The sequence below is a fragment of the Typopeltis vanoorti genome, chromosome 8 (assembly GCF_054136105.1).
Source record: "Typopeltis vanoorti isolate ZY-2024b chromosome 8, IOZ_Tvanoo_1.0, whole genome shotgun sequence".
In the NCBI taxonomy this organism is placed as follows: Eukaryota; Metazoa; Arthropoda; class Arachnida; order Uropygi; family Thelyphonidae; genus Typopeltis; species Typopeltis vanoorti.
In genome coordinates, this window is record NC_143556.1 from 5643597 (window position 1) to 5667532 (window position 23936).

A 23936-nucleotide genomic window follows, 5' to 3' on the forward strand; every position below is an offset into this window, starting at 1 on the left:
CCAACTTGAATAAAAAGAACTGTGATGTACAATTTCTCTTACATTGTAAAAATTCCAACTCCAATATCGAAATTATTTCCTGCATCGATTTGTTTCGTAATATTATCAAATTAAGGTTTAGAACCCAAGCATTCCTGCTCACTCTGCACGAGACCGGCTGACCTCTCCAGTTGAAAACTCCTTATAGAGGTTCCTAAATCTCAACGGGATTACAAGTCAGGTCTTTTCAACTGAAGGGAGAAAGATCTGCAGATCCTCTTGAAACCACAATAACAAAAGGTCTTTGGCTTAAATAAATCACAGTACTGAGTTTAAAGCTTCGGAATTAAATTTGCTATGAAATCATTTTGGTCTTCCACTTACTGGTTTCAATCTCATCATTACAGAGTCACAAGCATCAATTACTGGAAAGAAAGTCGTGTTGAGGTTTCTTCTGTCTTCAGCAGAGACAAATCATTTCCTTCTGGAGTGTGCATCGCTAGAAAATCCCATTTATTTGTTGCAACTTACGCCGGATGCGATAAAAGTCACCATTTCTTCATTCATGTAACAGCTCGCTACGATAAATCAAATGATAGATTTCTTTCTTTCGATACAATGGAAAAGTTGCATTTCTCTGCTCAGACCTGGGAAATGAAAGCAATCCGCATTTCCACTAGAAGACTGCGTGGGCGCGGATGCTTCTGGATGTCTCTTTTGGCAGAACAAACATCTGCTTTCAGAGGAACTGCTTAGAAAAGTTCCATATTTAGTCTTTGGATCGATGTCTGGGTTTCGTGAGCGCTATCATCGCCCTCCCCCCCTACTCAAAAAAAAAAAAAACATCGTTTAAAAATTTAGTAGAGGTGAGTGGCTGTGCGTTTTATCCTAATATTCTCCGTATTACGACTACGTACAATGAAAGGCGCAAATTAAATGAAAACTGATTCGGTTTGCAGGTTTATGAAACTGGTTTCCATCTAAAGGGGGTCGCGCTGTGCTTGCATAAAATTTCGAGAAAAGTGTTAGCTGCGAAGCAAATCACTGACGCCAAATCAGCTGTCGCCGGGGTATTTGCTGTTCAACGAAATCGTCGGATGAGCAGCGTTGAAGCCAACGAAAACGATGTTGGCTGTAGAATGGATCTTCATCTTTTGCAACATCTTCGGCAAGCCCATTGAGGGTGTTTTGTGTCTGTAGTGAGTGCATACTCTAGAATAACAGTGTAGCCAACGCAGTGGACGAGATTTAGCAACCCTCAGCAGAGATATTTCTAGTTTTTTTTTTTTTTTTTTTTGTACTTTCGCCACCTGTGAGACATTGATATACGTGAAGACCTTTAGCACAGCAACAACACATGAATTTCAAGCAGTTAAAAAAAGGAGGATATTTTGGTTTATACTCGTGGGAAAACGAGCAGGACTGCGTGTTTGCACGAGAAACACAAAGCCAAGAGCTCGAGCGCTCCCGTGAAATATTTGTACTCCAATTACATGAAACGTTACAACACGATAAACAGAGTTGTGTACGATTTCCTTTTTAGATTTTGTCTTTAGAGATTACGATGCAGATTGCTTTTCATTTCTCTCTCCTTTCCTTTAAGCTGGGGGGGGGAATCATTCTGAAGGGAAACCATCAGCAGATACGCGACTGATTTGCATCGTAGCACCGAAACTTCCTCCAGTTTGTATATTTCGAGTATTTTGACCTGAAAGGTAGCCTAAACTTGGTTGTGCTCATTGAGGAGAGTTACGCATATTTCTCATAATTTCCCTGAAAGAAATTTTTGAAAAACTTGTAAACTCCCCCCTCCACACACACACACACACACATTGCAGTTTCCAAAATTCCAAGTCGAACGGCGTCGTACTTCGAAGCCGTTTGTGGAGGCAATGCGCACTCCATGAATGCGAGTGTCAACGTGAATCAGAGTTGATGCGCACTCAAGCGTGTGATGCAAAAAATTTTAAAAGAAGCCAAAAAAAAAAAAAAAAAAAGAAGAGCGCCTTAATCAACATATTTTTAAAGCTGTTCTGATATTTGCATTTAAAAAACATGAGCTATATAAAGATGGGCTGTTTATATCTGACTTCGGCGGCTGTTTTAGGATTCTGTTGAAATAACGTTTGAGAACTTTTTTGGGTGACAACAGCGTCATCATTTGAGAGGATATATAAGACTGTTTAGAAAGTTTTTTAACTTGGGTATATTATGTATTCAAGATACCTAATAAGCTTATATAAATTTGGCATTTAATCCTATTTCCCAAGTGAGCAAACAGACATGAATGTCAAGTTTTCCGCCTGCACGTAGTGCAAGTCCAAGGCAACTCGAAGTAAAGGTGAGTAAAGCTCTGATCACTTTCCTTAATGTTTTTCCCTTAATGTGAAGCACATCCCCTTGCGGAGATGTATGATGCTAAACATTAAAGGCAAGGGCACTACCCATACCGGTTTCCTGTTTTCTATATACATACATTTTTAAGTTAAATAAATTTTTGTAACTTTATGCATATCGTAACCTGGACGAGCTGTTGCTCTTAGGCTACACACGTGATTGTTCAACATTTTGTACTATTATAGGAAGCTTATAAATAAAATCGATAATAATAATAATATAGTTGTGATAATGGCGAATCAGATGCGAAGAAGACTTGTCTAAACTCCGAGAAAACAGCGAGAGTAACAACTAATTACGAACACCAATGCCAGATGAGAATAATAACTGTGATGTCCCTTTTCATAAATGTGTAATTTGCCATGATTCAGTAGAATTAAGAAACTTTTTATCCTCAGACACTGTAAGTACCTTGAAAATTTTGCACGTAAATATAAGAATTTATCTGGGTTAAAGACGAAGAAATTGATTTGTACCAATTAAGCGGATTTAAAAATTATTATCAATGTAGAAATTATAACAAATCTGGAGGAGTAATTATCTTTATCCGAAATTCCATATCTGTTAATAACATTACTAACCTAAAAATGAAAACAGCTGAAAATGTCAATTTATATTTAGAACATCATAATAGTTAATATATATTATAATGGCTGTATACAAGTCACATTGTTACACAGAGTCCAACTTTATACAAGAACTCGAGTGTAGTCGAGATGAGATCAGAAGTGACAATGTTCTCATAATTGGGGATATGAATATTGACTAGCTGAGGAATAGCGGATCCTCTCAAGATTATCTAGATCTACTTGCCATGCATGGACTCGAACAATATATTAATATCCTCACGAGAGAACTCAATGGTGGTAGAACGTTAAATGGAAACAAAATCCAAGCAGCAGTTCTGTGCCAATCTCACGCGGATCACTTTCCAATTGGTATTAAAGTGCATTTGCAAGTACAGCACAGATAGTACAACAGAAAACATTCCCTACACAACAACTGACTCCAGAGTATTGAAACGTAACTGAAGCAATGTCTCCTGGGAAGATATAATGACTGAAACAAATATTGATACCTCGTATCAGAAATTTATTGCAATATTGAACAGTAAAATACAAGACTCGATTAATGTTAAAATAATAGACAAAATGAAAGAAACAAAGCCCTGGATTACACAGGAAATCAGACACTACATAAAAATGAGAGATAAAGTGTATAAAAAGTTTAAAAAATACCCGCACAATCAATGTTATGAACACAGTTTCAAATACTGTAGGAATCTGATACATCATAAATTAAAAGAAAGTAAAAACGAATACTACAGAAATGCCAAGGAAACCTCAGAAAACAATGGAAGTTTGTGAATAAATTAATCGGTAAAGATACACACAAACAAAACCTCCCCATACTTAAAGATATCGATAGGAATAGAGAAAATGGAGTCAGAGGATTAGCCAAAGAATTCAATAACCATTTTGCCACGGTCAGAGAAAGCATTCTGACAAATGCTAAACCCACCCCTCGGAATTGCACTCTCAAGAGACTTGATAACTCCATCTATCTTTTCCCCACTTGTGAAAACGAAATCAAAAATGTTATATCTAGCCTAAAAACAACCAAAACTTCAGGACACGATGGTATCAACACAAACATTGTGAAAGAATGCCAAATGTACATCACAGAACCCCTAATGTAGATTTTTAACTTATCACTGATGAAAGGCACGTTTCCATAAGATTTTAAGAAAGCCATACTTGTACCTATTTACAAAAAGGGAAACAAAAATAACTTGAAAAATTATAGACCGATCTCCATTCTAACGGTATTTTCGAAAATATTAGAGAAATTGGTAAAAATTAGATTCGTGAAATTTTTGGACAAAAGCAACTTCTTTTCAAAGAATCAATTTGGGTTCAGGCAAAAGTTTAGCACAGAACATGCTTTACTGAACTTCACAAACACAGCTTACACCTCCCTTGACGAATATAAACTAACATTAGCAGTATTTCTAGATATACACAAAGCTTTTTGACTCTGTACCACATGAAATTGTAATAAAAAAATTAGAAGTCATAGGAATACGAGGTACTGCCCTAAACTGGTTCAAAAATTATTTAAATGCCAGATCACAAATTGTAAAAATAAACAACAGCTATAGCAGCTCCAAAACAGTTGACTGCGGTGTACCACAAGGATCTGTCTTGGGACCAATTTTATTTAATATTTATATCAATGACGTCCCAATCTTAAACTAAACAGTAAAATAAATACTTTTGCAGATGATACAGTACTAATTTTCTCTACCGACACACTCGAACAAATGAAAACCATCGTGAATGCTGATCTTTTGAAAGTAACAAATTGGTTCCAGTCAAACCAACTCAGTCTGAATGTCTCGAAAACTAAATATGTAAATTTTAACTTGCGAAATACAACTAGCAAAATGAACTTCACTGCACAATTAATTTTGCATGATTGGAACTGCAGGACAAATTCAAATTGCAACTGCGAGAAAATAGAAAAGGTCAGTGTAATAACTTACTTGGGACTAAAAATTGAGAGGAATTTAAGCTGGAAACGCATATCACCGATGTCGTAAATAAACTAAGGATTATGTTAAACAGACTTTACTACCTAAACAGATTCTTAAATTTAAATATGCTAAAAATATTATATTCTGCCTGGATTCAAAGCACACTACAATAGGGTATATTAAGTTGGGGAGGAATCCATCGCACTACTCTGAAACCTTTAGTCTCGACTCAGAATAAAGTAATTAAAATCTTTCAACTAGAAACAAATACAAGGATATAGCAATGTGTAATAAAGACACCATACTAAACATACTACCCCTTAGATATTTATACGTCTATAGGGTACTATTATTCATAAAAAACGACAACGAATACGTAAATATCAAACAAAATGCTTTCCTTAGTAGACACAAGGGCCTAAAATATTTAGTTCCAAAAGCAAATATAGAAGCAATACACAAGCATTACACTTCTTTAGCGCCAAAAGTATTCAACACGCCATCTTTAACAGTAAGAAATGCAACTAACCCAAACAAATACAAAACTCTAATCAAAGCGTATTTCTTTTCCCACAGAAATGAGGAAGTTCTGTTCAAAATAACTGTATAAATTATTGGTTTTTAGCATATTTGTATTCAAAGATCCAGTCTCATGTGTAAAACGTAAAATTTAAATGCTATTTCACTGCTTGGTTTTATTTTGTTCCTAATTAATTGTTATGCAACTTTCTCTGTATGATGAAATTTTATTTTACCTGCGATTTTATTATGTTATTATATTATAATAATATGTATATTTTATGAATGTACACATGTGTATATAATGAAAATGCATTACATACATCTTTGTAACTTTATGCATATCGTAACCTGGATGAGCTGTTGCTCTTTGGTTACACACGTGATTATTTAACCTATTGTACTATCATAGGAAGCTTACAAATAAATATTATTTTTTGATTTGAAAAAAAAAAAAAAAAAAAACCAACTCCGCGCGGTTAGCTTAGTGGCTTTGAGCTTCGCAACTATATACCTGGGGAAGGATCGTCCTAGGTTCGATTTTTGTTGGAAATGTGAGGAGCTTCCTGAGTGATAACTAAGTTAGCCATCTTGGGCGTGGACAGCAGGGTTTTTCCCCCAGTTTATCTGGGGTTTCATCCCACAAGCAGGCAAACCGAACCCGTGAACACCCAGGCTACAGTCATAAAAAATACGGCAAGGAAGGCAACGGGAAACCACCTTGCGTCACTATCTCCCTAGTAATCAGCTGCAACCCTCTCAAAGAGAGGAAGCCACAGGATCAGATCAGATAATACCAAACACAATTATTAAAACAGGGAGGGCTTTATATATATATATATATATATATCACAAATCATTACGCTGTTAGACAATTCTCACACTTTCGCGTCCGCTTACTTGATCACACACAGAAAATTCCAGTTGCTTTATCATCTACTGTATCATCTACAGATATTCCATCTTCTAGAGATATGGCATTTCTCTAGAAGCAATTCCCCTCATGAACATTAGATGTTTTTGCTCATGCGACAAAGCGTACATTGGTTAGACTGGAAGACGTTCGAAATCCGGAAAAAAGAACATCTCGGTGTTATCGAACACAAAAAGATAAATCAAGTCTTGTATCCCATTGAATACCTTGATATAAGTTGGCCGTACCAACTTTACTTGGACCTGCTTTCAGATAATACAGTAAATTTATACGTCCTCCTAAATACAAACCAGGATGTCATCTTCCATCTTTCTTAAATACGCCAACAGTTATCTAAAAGTTGTGCACAATAACAATGCACAGCTAATTTTCTAGCCATCGCGTGTGATTTTATTGCACTCTCATGTTTAGGCTGTTTTTAAAAGAATTGTTTAGAGGGACTCCCAAAGCTCTCCTTCTTCCACACTTCTTTAGTTTTTAACTTCTCGATGACACGATTGGTTCCAAGTAGCGAAACTCGTAGTTGCCTGCAGTACTCACTGGTTTTGTAGAAATGGTTTCCCGTAATTCTCACTTATGAGAATTAAAAACGCATTTTAAGTTACTTAAATATAAAGAGCCAATAAGCTTCATTTCGGCGATGTAAACATTTTACATCAATGTTTACAAAATGTTTACATCGCCGAAATGAAGCTTATTGGCTCTTTATATTTAAGTAACTTAATAGTTGCACCTGTTTGGAAACTCGTATAGCAGAGTACATAAGCTGCTATACGAGTATTAATTTGGTCTTTGGTATTAATTTGGTCTAGCTAATCACTGATGAAGCCTCAAAAAAGGCTGAAACCGGTCTGGGTAGTGACCTCCCTCCATAATGTAATAACAGCATACATTTCCTAGGAAATGTGTTTTTACATTATGGAAAATACCAAGAATAGCGATCAGAACTTCACCACCTTTGCTGCGAGTTGTCCGGTATTGTACTACGTACTAGGGTCACTCTCATTAGCTCACGTTAGTGATCGCCGATACTTTATAGCTTACTATATTCGGCATGAAACTCTCTGATTCCGATCTTTGAGTTTCTTATTCGGTTTTAAAACAATGTGGGATTTAATATCCCCTTAATTTAAATAACGCATTTTAAGCTTCATTAGAAATCGACTCCATCGTCATTTACACTCCACGTGCATCGTACACACCACAAACACATCTGGCTTTACTTTTAACCACCAAACGCGCTGTAAAAAGGGTTTTCTTCTTCTTAATTCAATCATACAAAAATGATATTTTATTGTATGATTCATATGATTATAAATTTGCTTCCATCGCTCTCTCTATCTCTTTTTTTTTTTCTTCTTAGACGTCGGTTGCCCTTTCTGGAAAGAAAACCAATAATTCGGAGAAAACCTGTCATTTAAACGTCACTGACTGGATGAAGTTTGTGACGTCAAGATTCCCGTTAGAACAAACTTCGAATTCGGGGACACGCAAACGGCTGACACGAGAAAAGTTGGTCGAGGATTATGAAATCGAAAGAAGAGAATACTGCGAAGTATCAAAAAACAAAACAAAACAAAAGAGCTTGCTGGGAGAGGGGATGCTTTGTTTCGTATTTCCCGGGAAAAGTCGAGGAGGGATGAAGTCCCTCGAAGTGAAAGGTCACGTTGCGCTCGGAAGGCATTTCAGGAAGCAATTATCTTTCTTCCTGCATCCCGTGGTGTGGCGTACGGGAACACCCCGCTGTGCAGGTGTTCGTTTCTGGCAGACGAACACGACTGACCTTCGTGACCACCACTTCGTTCAGTCTGGTGAGCAGATCGCTGTCGATGAGCGGTGAGCGACTGTGCCAGCCTCGAGGGGGTTCCTGGCGCACGTGTGATGTTTCGCATAGCGTCGTACGCAGGTCAGGGCTACGCAGACACATGAAAGGGTGCCGATGGGTACGAATAGCGATCTGCCTGTTTGATAAGAGGCGGAGGTCATGACCCTCGAGAGTTCGTTCAACCCTACTCGCCCAAACACTGCGTCGGCATCGCAGAAGAGCGCTCCGAAATTACTCCGACACCTCGTGATGGATGGCGCGATTACCTCACGGAAAGCGAGGAGGGAGGGGCCGCTTTCATCCTTCGTCCATCTCGGCTACTCCGAGATAAAGAGAGGAATTACGTTTTTATCGCCAGAGGGCGTGTTCGAAATGGCACGGACCGAGGGAGGTTGGCAAAGTTGTGCTCTCGCAGGACGACCGCTCGGAATGAACAGCACGTGATCCGATGACGTCATACTGCTAAGAAATGCGCTTCGTCTCATCGAAGAGACTTCGGCACGTGGTCGCATCGCGCGAAGTAGTTTATTAACAATTGCGAGACCTGTCGATCGCTGGTAGCAAGCCCGAAGGCCCCTTGGTAGAAGTTACACCGTGGGAAGCGCGGATGAAAGTATGAAGGGTCATCGAGACGAAAGAACAAATAAGAAACATTAAGGGAGAAACCGCGGAACGAAGTTCACACACTTCGGTCGGTTGCAGACGTTGCACTGCAAACAGCTGGCGAAGGTTGTCCACGAGCCGCTCTGCGACAGGCTCGTGGTTTCTAACGGTTTCTTGGTGAGATTCTGAAAATAAATTCAGAATTCGGAGACTAGGAACGCGGTGGGTTTTTTGATCACACCACGAAAACAGTAACGCCATCTAGTGGTGGGTTGAAAAGCCTTCGCTTCGATTCGAAAGATGACAGAGCTTTGTACGATATTTCAGTGTTACTACTTTTTTTAGCGTAGCAAGAAAAGTGCATTCTGTCAGATCCCCTCCCCCCCCCCCACTTTCCTAAGCAAGATCGATAGATGACAACCTGGATTTGAATCTCACGACTGACGTAAACCCTTCGCTAGTATGTTAAAAAAAAGAAAGGCTGACTTTCTCAGATGGTGATTGAAAGTGGATGCCTTCGGTGGTCAGTTGCAAACCGGTGCCATTCCAGCTGTTTTTCTTTATCACATAACGTGCTTCGCAAGGACAGACGTGACGTACGCTTCCGTATTCCCAGAGCAAGAATACGTTTGTTCGACTTGAGCCTATTCTGTCGCCAAGAACGAAACAGCCGGGTCCCAGTGGCAAGAGGCTCGTCGGGGATCACTTGTAAACGCTCTACGTTGGAATCCAACTTAGGCACAAACAGGGGGGGGGGCGTACACTTTCAAGTTCAAGGAACAGTTATAACAGCGATTGGGAGAAACGATAATTGAAAACAAGAAAAAAGAAAGAAACGAAATATTTCAGCGCTCCAAATCCCTCGTTATCGTCAAAACACACTTTTTATAAATCCTTTCTTAGTTTTCATTATCGTTTGAATTATTTTCCGCCGCGTTGACTCCGCTCATCACCCACTAATTCATATTGAAAAATTACGTCTTGACTGAAAGAAATCATTAAAAACTGAAACCATATTATCGCAAACAAACCCAAACATTTACGCACCTCAAACATTCGCAAGCCCTAATACCCCCCCCCCTCACACAACCCTTGTCACGTGGTTGATGGCACAGACAACGCCACTTTAAACTGGCCAAACAGCGAGCAAAACTACTTGTTCTTCTCGCAGTCATCTCCACCTGCTTTAGTTAAAAATTCGCATCCTGATTACCCTTCACACCATTTTTAATTATATCAAAGGGTCAGGGATAAAAAAAGAAATGGTGTGAAGGATGGAAAGGGAAAATATAGAAGTAGCTAGATAGGACTGCAGTTGGTTCCCCACTCTAGTCATTTTTGTATAGAACACGTGGAAAACAAAATATTCAACACTAACACACCCAAACCTTTAGTCGTCATCATGCTATGTCATCAGATTGGAATCTGTTTCCAAGGCAAAGCCATATTTACTACATTTAAACAAGCAATATCCCAAAACGCAGTAGAAAAAGAAACAATTGTCCTCCCTTCCTAGACCCGAGTTACATGACTACTAGCTGGTTCATTATCTGTTTAATTAACATCTGCTTTGAAGAACATAAAAACTACATCAACAGTCATCTGTATGGAAAGTCAGGACTCTCAGACCATGCTCTGGATTTTTATTCGCACAGGACGAAGAAAACTGTGCTACACAGAAGTTGCTATAGGTCTGAGAGACTATATTTACAATCAACATCAGCTATGAAATATCCCCCCCCCCCCTCTAACTGCAGTAAGCCTGGCTGCATTAGTTTGCCGAAGATCTGGAAGACAGTCATTCTAAAACTACATTCATCCCGACCTCTCCGAATTAAATTCGTTTTTATCTGGCCCTTAGAGGGCGCTACGATAGAACATGAGTTCCTTTTATTCTACTTATCATTTGAGTCATGTCACTACCTGCTCAAGTGCGTATTCAATAATATTTTAGTGCTCTGAAATATAAATTTATTTTCTTCATTTGATGTCGTTCAAACCGCGAAGCCCGCTATACGTAGTTTTCTTCCGCAGCACAAGATGGCGCCACATATGAATGAAGAGCTATAAACTGAATTTTCCGTCATTTCTTTTTGTACAAAATACTCGTGAGTTATTTTACAAAGACACGCGACTCTGCAGTAGAAAAATGAATCAACGAAGAGGACAATGAAGCCTGTCCTTCGTTGAATGTGCAGTAATAGATGTTTATGGCCAACGTAGAGATGTCGCGACTAAATACTGCGGCTATTTTAAGGAAATATTCTCTTTGACTGAATTCGTTTTCTAGTCACCTTTATCGAGCCGTAAACCACCAATCGCCATTAATTAGCCAATCAAAGTGATTGATCCGGGCAATTATGCGAGTGATTCATTGCTACCCTACATTTAGAAAACTATTTTATTTATTTATTTATTCGTTCGTTCATTGTGGACAACCAGGTTTTCGCTATTTCTGGAAAGTTATAAATTTTATGTCGGGTAAACTAATAAACGTTCGAAGGCGAGCTTCAAAAACACTTTTACGAGCTGACAAAGTGCCGCTGAAAATAGCCCCTCGCGTTGCATGTCGGGAAATTTATTTCCGCACAAGCACAAAGAGGATGCAGTTCGATGCCAGGCAATATTTATAAGAAAATTTGCAGAAGGGGGGGGGGTTAATAGGGGGGTTACGCTAATAGATATCTTGAAAAAAGGAGAGAAAATACGAGGATAGATAGGATACACCGAAGGAAGAGTAAGGGAAATGTCACGAGACAGAGTCTAGAAAAATCCGCGTCTCAGATTGTGGCTTGCGGCGGTTTTGTCTGAAACGAACACTTCCGACATTTGGCTTTGTTCGCTTCTTTCTGCCACGTGGTCAGCTTGGCTGCGACGATGAGCCTCCTGTTGACCAGATGTGCATGAGAGCGGATCGATATCGCAACAGGCGATGCCGCCAAGAACAGAATTGAGGGGGAGAAGAACGAGAGCGCGCTGCCTTTCATCGTACTATCCGGACTTGAAAAGGTGGGGGGGGGGGGTTGCATGGAGGAGGAGGTGAACGCACAGCAGTTACAAACCCAGTTGTTGTGGGATGCCATTTGTCTCCACAGGCAACTTTTCCTGCGTGTCTTATTTCGGTGTGGGCTGCACGAAAGACAGTGGGAAGGAAGGAAGGAAATGAAGCACTCACATCTTTCGGAAACATCATTCCGAGAAACTCGCTCTCCTCTCTACACTCCATCCGCACATTCGGTGTGGAACGAAGATCGCATTTTGACTGCTTGAGGGGGTGAGGGATATCTTGAATCAAAGAAGTTCAAACACGACCGTATACGAAGCTACTTTGCGTTTCTTGTCTTGAAAGGGGGATGCGACCTCCCTTTACGCGATGCTTTTATTCTACTGAGGAAATATTTGCGACCGCTTCGCGCTGAATGCAATGAAGGAGAGCAGAAAACTCTCAGCGCACCCACTCGTACCCAAAGATAGATGGTGACGTCGCGTGTCTCTTCGACTTCGATTGTCGCTTCTCACTAACGGCAATCCTCCCCCCCCCCCTCCTCTCCGCTAGAAGGTGCTCTAAACGAGGTTATTAGCATTCATGTGTCACTGCAAATTCTCTCTCTCTCTCTCTCTCTCTCTCTCTCTACATCATCCGTTCGTTCCGAACAGAACAGAGTTGATGGAGGACGGAAGGCAGTGCTTCCCTCTAGCGGAGAGACGCTTCTCCCACGAGCAGCACCTCGGCAGCCTCTTTGAGAAACGGTTTTGGACTCGCGAACGGCACAAACAAGAAATCTGAAAGCGGACATTTTTTTGTTGTTACTCACCAGGTGGCCCTCCATGGCCGGCGTGTCGGGAACCTCACTACCGATGCTCCACCTCCGATCTTCCGGTCCCTTCACGACAGATCGCTTCTCCTCCGGGTTGACTCCTTCACCTCCGCTGCTATGACGTCTCAACATGGTGCGCCGGAGGCGCGTCGCCTGATTTTCCTCGATGGGGGCGCTGTGCACGTCGAACGAACGGCGCGCTGTGGCTCGGCCTGATTTCCAGTTGTGTTTCCGTAACTGACCCTCGGGCATGGAGTCGCGAGAACCCGCAGAAACCCTGAAATACAGAGAAAGATTAGTCGGAGAAGTGAACGAACGTTGCTAGGTGACAGCACACGACACGAACGAGAAGAAACACGCGATGTTTCGTGAAGTGTTCTGATTGTAACGAACCTTCGAGATAACGAAGCAACGAAGGTCCTCGCTTCAGTCTCGAGGCAAGGCTGCATGGCGAGGCTTAGTTGCGAAGTAGTGGAATGATCGTTGGAATAAGTCTTGCGAGTTCGGACTAATCGGTTCCGTTTGCTGACAGCCTGCACCCCTTCTATAAAATTGCACTTTGGACCAGTGGATAAATAAAAAATAACCTTCATTTGTAAGTGGAGGTTTCTGTGGTTTAGAAGTTCATAAGGCATATTCCGGTAATTGGACCACTTTTTTTTTTTTTTTAATAAGCTATTTAAAACACAATGAATTAATAAAAGACCCGACAAGTTTCGTAAGTCGTTTGACTTACATCTTCAGGGGTAAAAGGTAACTGAAAGTTAAAACAACAAAAAAGAGAAATTATTCAAAAATAGTTCATACTATACAGTTGTAGCCGTCTGACTGATCATAAAATTAAAAATGATTTTTAAAATTAAAAAAATAATTAAAAATTAAAGATTTTAATTTTATGAACAGTCAGACGGCTACAACTGTATAGTATGAACTATTTTTGAATCATTTCTCTTTTTTGTTGTTTTAAACTTTCAGTTACCTTTTACCCCTGAAGATGTAAGTCAAACGACTTACGAAACTTGTCGGGTCTTTTATTAATTCATTGTGCTTTTAGCTTAATAAAAAAAAATGTGGTCAAATTATCGGAATATGCCCTATAAAAAATAATCTTTCAAGTGCCAGTGAAATGCACGAAGTTCCAGCATCTCACAGGGCAAATGAAAATTTAGCGCTCTACAGAGAGAGCGAGGGAGAGAGAAAAAGAGCGAGAGAGAGAGAGAGAGAGAGAAAGAAAGAGAGAAAAGAAAACTCGAAGAGACGTGTTCTTTATAGATGAGTACTTACTGGACCTTGAAGACATTTATGAAAAAAGAGTATAAAAATATTTTCCATGTCTTATTGGCTGCCAAGGGCCACCGTTTTGGAAGGATCAGGGCGTCCAGAATGAATCAACGAGATGTTTGCTGTCTCAATGTCGGGTCTTTTATTAATTCATTGTGCTTTTAGCTTAATAAAAAAAATGTGGTCAAATTATCGGAATATGCCCTATAAAAAAATAATCTTTCAAGTGCCAGTGAAATGCACGAAGTTCCAGCATCTCACAGGGCAAATGAAAATTTAGCGCTCTACAGAGAGAGCGAGGGAGAGAGAGAAAGAGCGAGAGAGAGAGAGAGAGAAAAAGAGCGAGAGAGAGAGAGAGAGAAAGAGAGAAAAGAGACGTGTTCTTTAGAGATGAGTACTTACTGGACCTTGAAGACTTTGAAGACATTTATGAAAGAAGAGTATAAAAATATTTTCCATGTCTTATTGGCTGCCAAGGGCCGACCACCGTTTTGGAAGGATCAGGGCGTCCAGAATGAATCAACGAGATGTTTGCTGTCTCAATGTCTTTAAGTCGCGATGAATTTCACCGCCCAGTTTAAGACCTCCGTCCTGACGACTAAAAGCGCGAAGTGACTATCAAAGGTTCCACGTTTGATCTCCAGACAAGAGTTTCCGGTTTATTTATTCCTTAGTTTAATAAAGATCGCAATGCAGTAATGTGTAGTAGCGTGTGAATCCCACCCACCAAAGGATGGGATTCGCGTAAAAATAGTTCGATGCGTAGAAAGTTGAGAGCAATCGCATGAGACTCATTTGGGGTACAAATCGATGCACACTGTTGGCCTCTTATCATCATCATCATCATCATCAATTTCCTGATGTGCACTTTCAAGAGTGGTGTACAGAACAGAACGAGAGTATCATGTGATTAAGTTTACGCCATTTCTAACTTCCACTCAACAATCTTCCTCCAAATTAGTTTCACCTATTAGAACTCGAGCACTATCAGATCTTATATTTCGGACATCTTAGCCGTCCTCCCTGCCAATCCTCCCTGGATTCGCAGAGAGAACGGATGTTCACTGATCGCTAATCTTTCTCAGAACTTTCACATCTGTGATCTTAAGTCTTTGGTCAACTGTCTCATTTCTAATTCTGCTGTCAGATCCACGAGTTAAAATTGGTTCGAACTCTGTCTTGTGTACTTTGTGGTTTGGATAATTTCTCTCTTATTCCATATAAATGTATTCACTTCCTGTCACACCAGCTTTTCTTCATCTTCGGCATTAGACCTGTTACCATCCTTTAATGCTAACCTTTAATCTTCCTATCATTATCACTCTTTCACCTCAGCTTGGTAAGAAGGTGGACGATGTGTTGAAGCATGTTGATAATGTATGCTACCAGAAGGAGCAGCCCTAGTTATGAAGGCACGGCTGACCCAAAGGGCATCCAAAGATTAGGTAAGCCTGTTTCAAGCTGTAAAATCGTCTTGCTAAAAGAAGCAATGAAGACATCAACATTCAGCATTGTTATTAGCTTTGCTCTTTTCTTCAAATTTTTCCAAAACATTTCTGTATGTCTGGTAATCATTTTCTATTTTTGTTGTTTAGATCTCCAACAAGCACCAACTTTTCCTTTTTCGTTGTGTTAGCTTCCGTCTCCAATGCTTCAAATAATTCCTCCTTTCTTCCTCAGTAGAACCTTCTGTAGGACAAATAAGTCTCGTTGTCCAGTTGCCCATTCTGATCCACATCACTCTGTTTGGTATTGCCTGAGATTATTCTCGTATTTACTGTTGAACGTTGATTCGTGGTCGAAGTGTGCTGTTGTGGGTAATTCTGAGGGTCTCGTATATAAAGAGCGAGAGATTCTGTTGGGACCACATCATTCAATGGCGAGTCGTACTTGCAACATTAGTTTAGCGAGATTATAAATATTATTTTTTTTTATAGTTTAAAGGGAAAAGTTCGAAATGTATTAAGTTGAGCTTACCAAATGACAAACCTATTCAAGTGAATTCGTTTTGAAATCATTATTAATTATTAATAAGATTTAAGATTAAACGAATTTAAGCAGATTTTTATCGAACAAAACCACACAAGAAATGAATTTATAAATAAATTAATTAAAAGTAAACAATTTCTTAATCAGCATGTGAATTTTAGCGATGTATTAATCGACCTTAAAGTACTCCTAGCTTGTTCATTTATGAAAAACATTTTTAACTTTTCTTCCGTCTCTGATGAGGGTTCGGCATCGCTATGTGGACATTTCGTTTATTGCGAGCATCATTTTAGCTTACAATTTCGGTCGATGCTTTGTGTTGTCGAGTTTCAAATTCCCGTTTGCCACCTGAGTCTTGTTTAGAATTTTACAGCATTGCCTTCACTTTGGCTTGTTAACCGTGGCACGATATCTCGTGAGAATAGACACCTTTCATATTTAAACGTTTGTAATGTTTTATAGCGTGTGTTATTCTCGTTTTCATCGGAACACTTTTTTATTTCCCATGTAATGAGATGCTTCAGAATCGAGACCACACATTAGTGCAAACAACTCAGTCGTAAGACCTCCGTGGTGATATAAATCTCACCGTACAGATCCACTCCATCTGTAGAAATATCCATCGTACTTCTGTTTAAATCCGTCCATTCTGGCAAAATATTCCGCTCACCATAACAAAAATACTCTCCACACTCAATCAGCTTCTGGCGATGATCCCTTACCCCAGCAATCTTTCCTGTTTCCATCCTATAAAATCCCTTTAAGTGACAAGATTTGCCACGCTGTTGGTAATGGTTAGCGCATCCACTCACCAACTCACAGATTCTGGGTTCGGATTCTATTGTGATACGATCAGAGTTGATGAAAGTGTTTAGATGGTGGACCTCACTATTCTTACGGCATGCTCCAAAGCGGATTCTGCTCAATAATGCTTTGCTTTCTTACGAGGTTATCACAGACAACCTTTTTTTTTTTTTTTTTCGCAAGACACTGCGATCCATTGTTTAGTTAGTTACCCACCTCCACATTTTCTCACCTTTCAAAATATCCAAACCCCCCAGTGCAGTAGCTCTTATGCGGTCGAATGGACAATCCCGATTGTCACTGCCGTCTTGAGCACAGTAATTTTCATTTTCTTTTCTTTTACCATCTTTGGAACGTGCCCAGTGGACTCATTTCCTCCTCCACCACCAATCGCATCCTTCCCAGATTCCAGAAGCACTTCCACCAATATGCTGCAAAACACGCAATTCTCCTTAGACGAAATTCAAATCCATGAACTTGGCAACTGCGAGATGATATTCGCTCTCTGCTCACCACAGCGGCCCATCTATTCAAGTCGTCCACTCCTTCCAACTTTGCTGCACCTTCCAGCCATTCACGATATCGTAAACATACAAATTAAATAGTGCTGGACACAAAAACACTTCACACACTGCTCTTTATAATGTTAGACGTTCGATACGTTAATTTCGGATGGATTATCAGTATTTGCGGCATTCTGATTTGCGGTATTCTCTTGGTATTTAAGGCTTCTCCTCCACTCTCTGGTTTTCCTGTTCGCTAGAAATGGGAGATCGATGCAAAACTAAGTCGTGCATTCTCGTACATTTGTAGTCAACTCTTGCGAACTTCGTGGGTGTGGAGCTCGAGAGAGCGTTTGACTAAAGTTACGAAGGGTATCGATGGATATTCGATTGCACTAACCTGCTGCCTCTCCGACTCCCCACAGCGAAGAAAGATCCGTTGGCCAAATCCACTCCGCTGTCCTCGCTCGGCGTGGGCATGTCGTCCCCTTCCCTGTGTGGCCCGACGTCCTCTCGATGCGATCCTGTGGGCACCGTCAGGTGGTGGCTGTCTTTCGGGCGACGACGTGTGGATGCGCGAAAACTGCCCCTTGGTGACTTGGCAGGTTCTTTCTGTCAACAAAAAAAGAGAAAATTATTACTTCCACATTAAAGCGATCGTTATTAACAAATATAAAGTAAAGCATTAGTCTCTATTTCTCTGCAGAAAAAGAAAGTTATTTATCTAGTTTTTATACCAACCGCTAGATGGAGCCACACGACAGGCAGGCAGCCAGTGCATATCAAAATATTGTTGAGTCTCATTCCCGTCTACGTGGATTTCTATTTTGACACAGAATGATCAGCAATTCTTCTTTCCCATGTGTCGACTTGATTTCAGTAATCCGCACAAATACGTAACCACAATAAAGAAAGGAGTCAAGCATACAAAACTGTGGTGAGGCAAGAAAAGAGGTAATTCAGTGATCTCCGAACACTGAAAACATTCCCGAAGATTTATTTATTTATTTTTGGTTTTATTTTAAGAATATTACACACAAGTCAGAGTCTGTCCACTTGAGAGATGATGCAGAATTCCGCACATGGGCGGAGGGCGAACAGGACCTTCGCCTGCGTCAAGAAACATGTTTTCGTCCACGTCCAATCTGAAAGAGTCCAAAGACTGCGGCGTCCCTTACTGTGGCGAGACGAGGGCATTTTTTTTTTTTTTTCTCGGCGAGGGTGAGTTAGGAGCTTTTCAATAAGAAGTTTGCAGCCACGGATCTGAAAAATGAAACTTCACTTTTCTTTTTTTTTTTTTTACGAGTTCCCTTGTTAACGTACGGTTTAAATTTAGCGCAAAGGGAGGTAAATGTTCGCGAAAAAGGTGCCAGTGAGTGTGAGGCGAGGGAAACGCTTCTCCAGGGATGGAACGAATGCGGAGAGTGTCGGTCGATTGACTCCTCCGCTTCAAAAGGGACAACTTGCAAGCAGCCATTCGCTCTCGCTGCACCTGAACCCATTCACGTTTTGCGGAAAGCTTCTTGAAAAGATGAAGTTCGGAGACCAGAGAGAGAGAGAGAGAGAGATAGATAAAACTCATCTCTCTCTCTCTCTCTCTCGTTGTCTGGTACGTCGTAATTATCGTATAGAGGCTGTCGGTTTTCATTCTTGAAAAAGAGTCAAGACGACTGCGGTCTCTTATCCGTAACAGTGAAGAACATCCTCCTTTTTTCCCTCTCTGATCCGACCTTTAAAGGATTTCACTTTCTTCAAGAAGTTCAGTTGAACAACTCATCGAAACTTTTCGGAGAGATTTCAGTTCGTTTTCCTCGGTCGACTGAATTTTCTTTCTTCTCCAAAGAAAACACTCCCCTCTGTTGGAGAAAAACATTCCGACAAATACCGAAAGCGCGCTCTTTTCTTCCACCGCAAGAAAAAACAAAAAAATAAAAAACAAAAAAGCGTGTTTCTGGTCTCGCAAGTTGTCGCTATCACACCTCCGCGTGGCTGCTTCGAGCGTGTTTCGCAGTTCTCCAGGGAAAAGCCTTTAAGACAGATTTGAAATGCTGCGCTCCGTTTCTTCTTCTTTTGCCATCGGAGGAGATCCCCTGACACCAAGAGATTCCGTGGGTTGCTTTGAATTTCGATTCCGGCGAGGGATGCTCGCATTCGAAAAGAGGTTACAAACAGGTCATTCGATCAAGTGAAAAATGCGCGAGCTCCGCATGCTTCCACATTTCCTCGGCCAATCGGTGCTCGTGCATTCGCCAAATGTATTATTTCTCGCCCCTTTTACACTGCGGGGGGGCAGCAAATCCGAAGCTGCTCTTTCATACTGTGTGGACGGAAAACACGAAGTCCCCGCATTTTCCATCGAAGCAGTTTCTTCATCATGTTTGTCTAAGAAATAAATTCTTCGTCTGAGGAGTTTTCTTAGTTTTGCAAAATTTAGGATCATTATTTGATGCTGATTGGGACTCGAAACGATTAACCTGCGTTTTTCTTTTTGCTAATTCGTAGATCCCCCTCCTCCTGTAGCCTGCTTGCTACTCCACCTTCATACGCTATAGTGATCGCAACTCATTCAATTTATAATATTAACAAATCTCGTTCCTGCACCATCTGCAATGGGTTTTATTATTCTTTTTTTCATTGTTTCTATTATGGTTACTCGAAGTAAAACGCGTTAGCATCGTTCAGGAGGAAAAAAAAAACTTTTTATTTGATGACTCGTGTGTTGTATTCCTTGGAAAGCGTGTAAGATGGAACAGGGTTCCCTTTGGAACAGTTCATTCATAAAGTATCGAGAATGAACGAAGAGAAAGGGAAGTTTGTTCCGTGAGCTTCGGTGGGGAGGGGAGGGGTGCTGAGTGGCGATCTTCAACGGATTCAGCGAGGCAATTATCGATGGCAATTCGCATGAACATTGGCCATGGAAGTGCAGGCAGAAGAAACTAAAGGCAAGGGGGAAAGCGAGTGGACTGAACTGGTAAGAACATTCATCCGTTCAGTTGCTTTTTTGTCCTGAACTGAATTCAGTATTTTTAAAAAGCTGAGAGGAACAAATGTGGGAGGAGTGTGGGATGCACTTCGGAGGTAAAGTAACGCCTTGCGTGTAGTCGAAATGGCGTATCGGGTTGGCAGTCAAACGGAGTCGTTCATCGACATATAAAAGTGAAAGACTGAGTGAGAGCCCCCCCGCTACTGCCTTAGATGCGCAGATCGAAAATAAGGAACATCGCAACGCATGCGAGGAAACAAGCTTCACGTGTTGTGAGCGTCCAGATCTGGCAACAAAGTTGCAGAAGGGTCAGGGGAGAGGCCCTCATAATAATGCCAGCAAATTAACAGACTTTTGTGCTCGCTTGGTCAGAAGCATTGAGAATATCAAGAACTTGTGATTCGCCAATATTTTTCGTAGTATTTTCCCAGTAAATTAAATACAGGAAATCCTCGTATAACGCGCATGTTAGGTTCCACAGAAATGCCGCGTTATATAAATCGCGTTATGCGAGACTCGGATCACATAAAAAAGTGGGATTATGTTCCGAAATCGTTTTTTTTTTAATTATATAAACAATAATGACATATCCAACAAAAAATATTTGTATTTAATTCAGGTAATTCATGTAAGTTAAGAAAACAAACTATGAAAATTATAAACTTATAAAAATCATGAATTGTACGTAATCTTCAATGCATAAAATGTTTCACTCAAAATAAAATAAAGTGCATATTTTAATCGTCATCACTGTCTTCAAAACTAACAGAACGTAGATGTTCTTTATTTACGAGTGGCCGGACGTCGTCATCACTTGAAATCTCTTGGACATCATTTGTATAATTCTCATTGCATACTTCGGCTGGTTTAGTTCTCAAGAAGTCAATAATAAGATCTTGCTTACCACTATGCTGCAGCTTTTTATTAAGTTAATAATATGGAGCTAAACAAATACCCAATTGTCTCGTGAATTTTCCGGAGCGCTCCATTGAGAGATTATCCATAAAATAACTTTCTTGCCAAATCCAGTCCTTCTGCTAATTTCTTTAAACTGAATTCTTTAACGGATTCATCGCAATCAGAATCTTCGGCAGAACTTTCCCCGCCATTTGGTTCGACGTCATCTATTAATTGTACCACTTCCTCCTCATTTAAATCTATTTCCCAATCAATTAATTCACTAATTTTGTTTTCAACCATATCGAAAAGTTCTCTAAGTGACCATTACTATAAAATAAAATTTTTACTTATGAAAAGCATTACATATTAATTATGTATGCAACTCACCAAAAAAATAAAGTGCTCAGCTTGAGATAACACACTTATGATTTTCAATGCGCTTTCTTGGAAGAAAACGAAGACAATTTTCAACCCTAAACACTTTATACGGTAAGCAATTGACATGCACGCTACAGGGTATTCCCCTAATATAAATTCGCTACTTATAACTACATGCGCGATACGGGCGAACGTATCATATGAAAAGATAAAGGGTTACTACAGTTTTTAGACCGTGTTATAACGAAACCGTGTTGTATAAGTACCGCGTTGTACGAGGGTTACCTGTATTTTCCCGAGCGGATGGAATATAATTTCTATTTCTGTCACGTGATGAACTGTTTCTCACATTTGATAAAAACGCGCCATCAAATATCCACCGCACTCTTAATATTGTGAATATCCGAAAGGAAATCGGAGAGATTCTTGCCCTGATTGTGTTCGTTTCAAAATACCTTTCGGACAAAGGGTGATCTCCTCTCGTCTTCCACTTCCCCGTCAGGCTCAATGGCCTACCTCAACGGTCGGGGGTTCACAGACTCGCAGACACACGTGAGTATGTCTGCGAGTAGGATTTAATTAGGTGTCTGTGAAAACAAAACAAAAAAAAATCCTTCCGTGTGGAGACCGAAAGACTCAGCTTCGCTTCGAATGTTTTAATGAAGATTCAAATCCCAGTCGCGAGTCCAACCCAACGTTTTTACGATGAAAGAGCATCACGGAAACCAACCGCGCTGCAGAGTCGACTGCGGATGAATTTCTACGTCATGAATTATGCCAGCTGAAATGGGCATCACATCGCGTTTCCATGGCAACAGTAGATTCTGTTTCGCATTCCGTGCATCGCGTCATTTGTGAATATTTCGACCCTCCAAAACGTATCGGTCTGTATTTTCGCTTTTGTTCTGTTTTAGCACCGGACGTTTTCTAATCGCAATAAACTAATTAATTGCATCGCGCGTGCTATTTGAGATCGTCCAATTCGGCATTCAAAGCCTTTGATCTCTTCTCACCTTGCTGGGCTTGTTTCTGTTTAATCGTGTATTATTTCGAGGCGGATTAAGAGTTTTCTTTGAGCGCGAGGCAGTTCTCCCCTTAGCGTCAAATGCAGTTACGGTTTTAGCAAAATGATTTAAATCCTCCTCAAGCTGCGATTACTTTATTGCGTTACTAATTGAACAACGAGGAGGCGAAACATTATTAGAAGGAAAATGGATGAATGGATGGCACTTACAGGTGAGGTAGGCACAGAACGTCCTTCGGCTCCTTCCGCGTGGATTTCCACTGCTAACTTCATCGCTTCCTTGCTCTGCAAGTATTTACGAGTTTCTTTTAGGACAGAGTTCAAAACCACGCACGCACGCACGCACACACACACACACACAACATTAAATGTTCCGAAAGGAAGAAAAAGAAATATTTGAAATAAACCAAGCAGTGACATGGGAAAAATTTGATGCATGAAAAACAACTAAATTTGTTTTAAAAATGACTTTAAATGCTTCGCATTAACGCCTTCAAAATATGTATTTAGGCCCCTAATTACAAAGGCGATTTATAAAGGAACAAGACTTTCGTGTTGCTTTTTATGATTATAAGCGGCAACTCCTCCACTGTTTCGACTCCGTGATTCGAAGGTCATATTTCGATATTTTTCACATTTTTTTGAATGCTCCAAATTGCATGCGGGTTCAAAAGTGCTCATCTGCGATCGATTTTTCTGTTCTAAAAGTGCGTATTTTCTTCTAGGTATTTGAAGAAAGATAGACTTTCTTCCGTTCTTCAAAATATATCGTGTTTTCTTTCTTCTTCTTGAAAATGTATCTTTTTCTTCCATCACTTCTAGTAAAAGATCTATTTTGTGGTTCCTCTTCATTTCTCAAACATCTCATTGGATAGCCCGCGAGGCATATTTTCTAGCACGCGAAGTGGACACGCAAATGCTTGTCCGCTGTGCAGTGCTCTTTTTTCTTATTAATCGTGTCGGAATCTGTTTTTCCTTTTCGGATTAACAACGCTGGTGTCGTGGCTCCGGTCGCATTTTAATCAAACAAATCGCGATTACTTTTAGAGACTAACACAGAGGTTTTATCATCGAAATTCAAGCTGCAAATAAAGATTGAGGAGAGTTCGTATCGCTTAAATTGTTGACCTTATAGCGGATGACCCCGTGCATATGGATTCTGAGACAACTCGATTGCATCGACGCTACATTCGAGCTGTGAACAGAGGAGCAATTCCGAATAGTTTCCGCGTGTTTAGTGATGGACTTGATGAAGACTTTATCGAACGGCACTTTTTTGTTTTTCAGTTTAATTGCAAGTTCTGCTCTTCGGAAGATTTTTTCTATTTTTGAAGTCTTTATTAAATCAGAATGAAGTTTCACTTTAATACTCCTTTTTTTTTTTCACAAGGAGAGTTTGATGTTTGAAACCATCCCCCGCTGCTTATTTCTGCTAGTTTAACATTTTCCGCCCGTAACTATGT

The 23936-nt window shown here is 40.3% G+C and overlaps 1 protein-coding gene across 1 annotated transcript in view; it reads right to left on the reverse strand.

Annotated features, from left to right (window-relative positions):
* The window catches only part of dysc (whirlin protein dyschronic), a 230683-nt gene that overhangs the window by 72024 nt on the left and 134723 nt on the right, over window positions 1-23936 (reverse strand). The window contains exons 8-10 of the mRNA XM_090397058.1: window positions 22684-22758; window positions 17589-17800; window positions 12609-12888 (exon numbers count right to left, since the gene is read on the reverse strand). Of these exons, the coding sequence (XP_090253184.1) occupies window positions 12609-12888; window positions 17589-17800; window positions 22684-22758 (567 nt within the window). The remainder of the gene's footprint in view (window positions 1-12608; window positions 12889-17588; window positions 17801-22683; window positions 22759-23936) is intronic.